We start from the raw sequence: 7,065 nt of genomic DNA on the forward strand, positions 1-7,065 counted from the left end.
GGCAAATTCAACCAAATTTACGAAAATGGGGAAGTCGTGAGGGGCCCAAACGACTTCAAATGAAGAAGTCGTGCCCCTCCTGCACGACTTCACACTGTTCATAGCAACAGTGTTGAAGTCGTGCACCCCAAAAACGACTTCTGGGTCCTGTAATCGATTACCATTTTTTGGTAATCGATTACACAATGTTGAAATCCTGACCCCTGCAAGACTGAAAATGGACGAGCGTTCACTGAAAATGGACGAGAGAACGCTCGTCTAGAAAGCTAAGAGGACGTTCGTCCATCTAGCTAAGTGGACGCTCGGCAGGAGAAGTGGACGCTCGTCCATTTTCAGTGAACGCTCGTCCATTTTCAGTCTTGCAGGGGTCAGGATTTCAACATTGTGTAATCGATTACCAAAAAATGGTAATCGATTACAGGACCCAGAAGTCGTTTTTGGAGTGCACGACTTCAACACTGTTGCTATGAACAGTGTGAAGTCGTGCAGGGGGGTCACGACTTCTTCATTTGAAGTTGTTTGGACCCCCCACGACTTCACTTTTAGTCAATTTTTGCCTACTTTGGTAATAAATACCACATTTTTGCCTACTTTGGTAACAAAGCCCTTTTCATCAATATAAATTTACATCAACGTTACCATTTTCTTCCAAATAACAATATATGTTTTACAGTTAAAAGGTAAGAAATTAACACATATTTGCAAGGGTTAAAGGAAATAATAAGATTAATTCGATTTTAGAGATTAGAAGAATAAACCAATTTTAACAATAAATCAATAAATTGAACTAATTAAACAAAAACATAAACAAAACAATAATCAAATATAATTTGAACAGTCATTGTATTGATATATTATATTAAAAACATTAAATAATGAAATGTAAATCACATCTCAAACGTACAGTCTTACATGATACAGGACTCTCTGTGGTTTATGTTCAAACATAACAAATTCAAACCAGGAAGAAAACACACACCAGTGTTTTTCATCTCATATCTAAAAGATTAAAACTAGAATTTCATCAACCTTTGAACTTCTAGGGCAGTTATGAATATTTTGTCACATTCAACAAACAAACAATCAAAAGACTAAAAATATGAAACAAACAAACAAACAAACAAAAAGAAGCAGAAAATTGGTTGGGAACATTATATGGACACAAAAATATATGAATATGTAGGACACAGTGTTTTCTACAAAAAGATGAAACAATCCAAGGAGATAAGAGGGTTGTTAATATCCTCCATCAGAGTTAAGTCCATGTCATGGTCAGAAACCACATCCTTAGCCAGAGTTTCATCAACTTTCGAGCCAGCTCCGAAAGTACATGTCTCATTCTGCCTTAAACCACCACAATTAACTACTCTTCCTGGACTCTCTGCTTTAACACTCTCTTTCCTCGTTGAAGGCAAACCAGAATGATGAGAATGAACACCAGGAAAACTAACTTTCGAACTGTTCACCATTCTCCTCGAAACAACGTTGTCCGTTGCAAAATTAGCACTCCCACATTTGTCTCCGATATATCTTCTGCTCGGAGAGGGTGACCTTAGAGTCCTACTGTGCATGTCGGAAGCATAGTTAATAGTAATAGACCTCTCCGTGTCCTTCCGGAAACTCTTCTGCCTGGCCAGATTCGTTGGCGAGTTTGAGCGAACCCTCTTCTGGGGCATAGAAAACGATTGCGGCGGTGGAGACTGCCTGCGTGAAACCGAGTTGGGTTTGGGAGGTGGTGATGGGTTTACGTTAGTGAGCTTTCTATGAGGAGGTCTGGGTTTAGTTGGTGGCATCAAGGAGAGAGAGGCTTCCCTGAGTGAGTTGATGCGAGTGATGTGAGGGTTGTCCTTGTAGCAGGACCATAGGAATTCGTTGGAGAAGGACCTGTCCTTGGAGCTCAAGGAGGAGGAAGCGGTGGAGAGGGAGGAGGCTGAGGAGATGGTGTTGGAAGTGGTGCATGTGAAGGAGGAAATGGAGGAAGTGGAAGAGGTCGGAGAAGGAGGGGAGGGTGAGATTTTGGTGGAGGAGTAAAGGGTGGAAGGTGGTGGAGGAAGTTTGTCTTGAAGGAGGTTGAAGTTGAACTGGTTTTGATGTTGTTCTGGGGAGGGTTTGGTGTCGGGTCTGCATTTGCTAACGCAGCAACCCATTTTGAGAAAGGAGAGATAGTAGAATTGGTAGAATGAGGAAGAAGAAGAAGAAGAAAGGAGGGAGTGGTTGATGTTTGATATGGTAGCATTTGAAAAGGAAGGGAAAGTGAGGGAACGAATGTCTTTTGCTTTTGCTTTTGAGAGTGTTTATTTGAATTTGGGTACCGGGGAGAGGTTCCGTTGGGTAACGGTTGGATACCAACATGGTGGTAGTGGATATATCATATTCTTATTACTCCTTGCTTTTGACCTTTGAGACATATATGGAATAAATGGTAGGGTCTAAAACTCCATTTCTGTGTAATGCTCGTTTTTTCCCAACTCAATAACTATTCCAGGTTAGAGATCCCACCCAACCAGGAATCATTTCATTTTTTTTTTTGTTTGAAAAGATCTAACTTCAAGATGCCCAACCCCAACCCCTTTCTGTTAATTATTTTCAGAAATATATATTGTATTTAATTATTATTTTGATCAAACTGTCGATTTATTCATAGACAATATTATTGACTTGTTATGGTTATTTTTCCGTTTGTTTCGTTATTTTATTGCATTAAAATTTTAATTCTTGGTCCAATTATGCTAATAATTTTCAATTTTTTCTCGTAAATAAATAATATTTTCAAGACTGGTAAATTTATGATGGAGAACACACTGGTAAACGATGAATCGCGGTGGATTATAAAGTCATGTAACTTTTTCATACAATTGTAAATTTAATTCAGTTAATTTAAACAATAAATTAACATCGTATTCCATTTTATTTCGATAGCCAATTTTGTAATTGTAATTTGGTTATTACCTACTGAATGCAACTTATAATAATAAATAACAATAAAATTTATTCAAATTAAATAAGATAACATTATTAGTTTAGAATGTAAACGTATATTTATACTCTATTTATAATTATTTTTTATTGCATGTATTTAGAGAAAATAATCTTTAACCATGGAGATCACCAATGACATTAGTAATCGATGTGCTAACAATTAAACATGTAATAGTTTTAGATTTTTTATTACATGAAATATAGAATTAGGCAATTAAAATTGTTTTAAAGTGTGTACATTGTTATTTATTTTATTCATTTATGTTGTAACGTTTTCTTTATGATGGTTCTTTACCATATATACCGTCCAATTAACACATTTTCAAAGTGATCAATTTGTCACTAGTATTCTAGAATTTAGAATAACATGTGACTGGGATAGGAGCTGCTCGTTACTTTGCATATTAAAGTCATTTGTATAAACTCAATATGATTAACAAAGTAAACACTTATGAAAGATTGGGTCAGTTCTAACAAAAAATTCACTCCAAAATCTACAAATACAGAGAGGCAAGATAAGGAGGTATGTGGTTGCATTTATTGTACATTTAAGACTTAACTGTAATAACATATCGTAATAATTAACTGACTTGAATGTCAAGATACTTTTGACAGGTATCCACGCACTCAGCTTGTAAAGAAGAATAGAAAGACGTTGTAAGAGGAGTAAGAATAGAGCAAGACACTATAAAGTGTGAATAAATTACTCTCCACCCTACAATCCCAAACAGTTTTAAAATTTAAATTATATTTTAGGCATGAAAAAAATTATTTTGCAAGTTGGGACTACTCTGAAGATAGACCCAACGTTAAAAAATTATTATACATTCAATATTAGTATGATAAAATAGACAAAACGTGGATAGTTTAGCATCACTTATAGTCATAATCAATATATAAGTTGACATATTTTACATCAATCTATAATTCACATTCAATAAACTTTTTCTAAATTGATTTTGAAATCCATACATACAATTTACATTTAAAAACGATGTAGAATTATTTTCTTGCACTAAAACAATACAATGATAACATGATTATAATAATATAAAATAAGAATGGTTATTTTCACCATAGTAATAATAACAACCATGATGATATGAGAATACAACAGTGATCATGGATTATGGTTCGGAGTTTACATCATAGAGATGAAAATGTAGTCCAAGCAAAGGTCAGCAACAACTATCAATGATATTGGTAAAATTATGAAGAGAAAAGGATACAAAAGAGTAAATGTAACTATTAAATGAAAAAAATACTTTTTAAATATTTTGTACTTAAAATAAATATTTTATGTTATAATTTATGCTATAAAAAGGTTTGTATAGAGATTAAGTTAACGTCAATAGAATCAAGTCTTTATAGACATTGATCATCTAAGAAATGACGATATTGAGAATTTTATATTGAATTTTATGATTTTATGTAATACTTAAATCTTAATATATTTTACCTAATGAACGAGTTTTTTTGGATTTAATGTCTTATGTTTAAATCTTTATATATTTAGTTTTTATTAAGAGTTAACTATTAAAAAAAAATATTTATAAACTAAACATCGATAAATAAGTAAAATAGTCTTAAAGCGAGAAAGACTACCATCGAGTCAACGTCAATTGTGCGGAATTGTTATAAACATCAACCATTAAAAGGAGGTAATAATGTTTTGAAGTCCTACATTTAATAAGATAAACTATTTACTTAGTATGATTTAATATGATTATGGTAAGAATTTTTGTAATTATTAGTAATTTTTTTATATAAACTTAAATTTGTTGATGAATTTTACAAACAAATTTTAAAAATTAAATTAGTAACAGATATTTTTTTGTTACTAAAGAATTCATTTGTAAGATCCAATTTTGTAATAATTTCATTAGTAATTTGTAATTTCTATTCTCACAGTATTTTTGTCTATAAAATAATCGATAATTTTTTATCAAGTCTGATGTGATTTTTTTTTTATATTAAGAAAATATGGGTGGGAAGAAGAAAAGAAGAAAGAGGGGAGAAGAGGGTAGGACAACACAATAGCAATAACAATGGCATGGGGTGACGGCTTGGCCATGTAGCGGTCAGAGATACATTTACGATTTTGAGCTGTCATAATCTATTACAAAAATATGCCCCGGATACTTGAACAATTTGCTTTATGGATAACAAAAGATAGTTGAGGAAACTTATACTTTAAAATAATATCTAAAATACTATTTTATCTAAGAAGGTAAAGGTTCTAGAAATTTGCGTCATTAACACGTTTTTAAAATGACATAAAAGTTGTAGTAAATTATTAATTATCATTTAAAGATGAAGAAAAACGCCTGTTTCTTACACAATCATGCAAGTCTATGACAGCACAAAAGACTTCTTCCGTTCCTCATTATGGATTTTAGGTTTAGACATTATTAGCTTCGGCATCAAAACATAATAGAATCAAATCAAAACTTTGATCTTTCTTGTCATAACATCTATGAGCCACTCAAAAATGGAGTTTATGGCATCAAAACCATGTCAGGAATCCCACCACAAACCAGATTCCCAAGAAAAAAAGAGGTAAAAAAAAAGCAGCGTTTTTAATATTATATTTCACCATCTATCACAAGTTAATTATGCTTCTTTTACGAAAATACATATACTAGGTAATTTAATTTGGATATCTTATGTGAGATTTTAAGACAAGTTTCGTCAATGAAAAAGAAAAAGAGAAGAGATTTCAGAATGATCAATCAAGATTTATAAAATAAAAATAAAAATATTAACAAAATTAATCAAACTTTGTATCTATCATATTATGAGAAAAAAAACTGCATATGTCCTTCAATCATATGCAGTTCAACTGAGTTGATTGTGGCTTTATATGGAATTTGGTTGGTCCCTTAGCTGCCCTACAATTTGTTTGGATTTTGTGGTGTTTAGTGCAGTCAAAAGATAACTTTTTTTTGCTTATATTGAGCGTTGGGTCCATTTCAGAGATACATTTTAAAATCATTTATCCAAATTTATCAAAATTCAAATCATATATTTTAATTTTATTAAAAGCATTTCATCTCAAATTCTAAGAGATACAGGCTCACTCGGTCGAGTTGGTTCACACACCCACCTAATTTAATTTAATTATTTATTATTTTTGTGTTTCATTATTATTAGTTAGTATTTTTTATTATTAGATTGTAGATGAGATAAAAAAAGATGTTTTAAGAGAGAAAAATATTACGTTTATCTATTCAAGACTCTAGTACTAAAAATAGACAAGTGATACACAAATTATCAATATTAAAAACTTATTTGTTTCCCTTATACTTGTTTTTTAATTATTCTTGAATTGTATGATATAATTTTTTTTTAATTTTGAATTATCTTTAAAGTTTAAGATCATTTTGGAGTGAAATTTATTTAGATTTGAATTAAAAGAATTATAATTTTTTTTATTTAAATAAAAAACTTATAATTAACTGAGTTATTGAACCAACCTGTTTAACCTACCAACATGTGATGAGTTGAGTCGGATTTAAATTTTTTCAGCTCACTAATAAATGAACTAAATTACCAACCTGTGATAGTCGGGTCGGATCGAACCGGGTTATCCGTTTTGACAACTCTACTGATAAATTATGGTAGAACAGTGTTAAAAATATTGTGATCAACATCTTTTAATGTTGAGTAGTTAACACTTAAAAGGGTAGAATTAATAGAGCTAAAGAACAGAGTCATCAAAGCAAATTTAAAACAAGAAGCTTACTTTTATTTCCTTAACTTTGGAATAACTAACAGAAAACGTTTGCAAATGCTAAAGTTCCAATGATGTCATACAAATTACATAATTACTCTTATTCCTTATTCAAGCACGAAGCATTAAACAACAATCTCCATTCCCCAGTACCATATCACTGTTCCTTTGTCCCTATTTTATTTTCCAGTTGCAGAGAGTAGGCTGGGCTCTGATTAGTTTCCACAATTGGCTGCAACAAATGAGACCAAAATGAAAACAAGCAAACATCGATTACGAGGATAACTGAATAAATCAAACTGAAATGGTTACCTGCAGCACAGTGAGGCTTGGTCTTGGTCTTGGTTTTGGAG

General features: G+C 31.8%; 1 protein-coding gene across 1 annotated transcript; it reads right to left on the reverse strand.

The window, feature by feature from the left end:
- Nucleotides 1-847: 847 nt before the first annotated feature.
- LOC124842233 (uncharacterized) lies at nt 848-2,167 on the reverse strand. Its single transcript, XM_047318676.2, has one exon. It carries the CDS (start codon nt 2,145-2,147, stop codon nt 1,197-1,199), a length of 951 nt encoding a protein of 316 aa, XP_047174632.2. The 5' UTR covers nt 2,148-2,167; the 3' UTR covers nt 848-1,196.
- Between the last annotated feature and the right edge of the window lie 4,898 nt (nt 2,168-7,065).

The sequence above is a fragment of the Vigna umbellata genome, chromosome 2 (assembly GCF_029865625.1).
Source record: "Vigna umbellata cultivar VRB3 chromosome 2, Vumbellata_1.0, whole genome shotgun sequence".
Taxonomy (NCBI): domain Eukaryota; kingdom Viridiplantae; phylum Streptophyta; class Magnoliopsida; order Fabales; family Fabaceae; genus Vigna; species Vigna umbellata.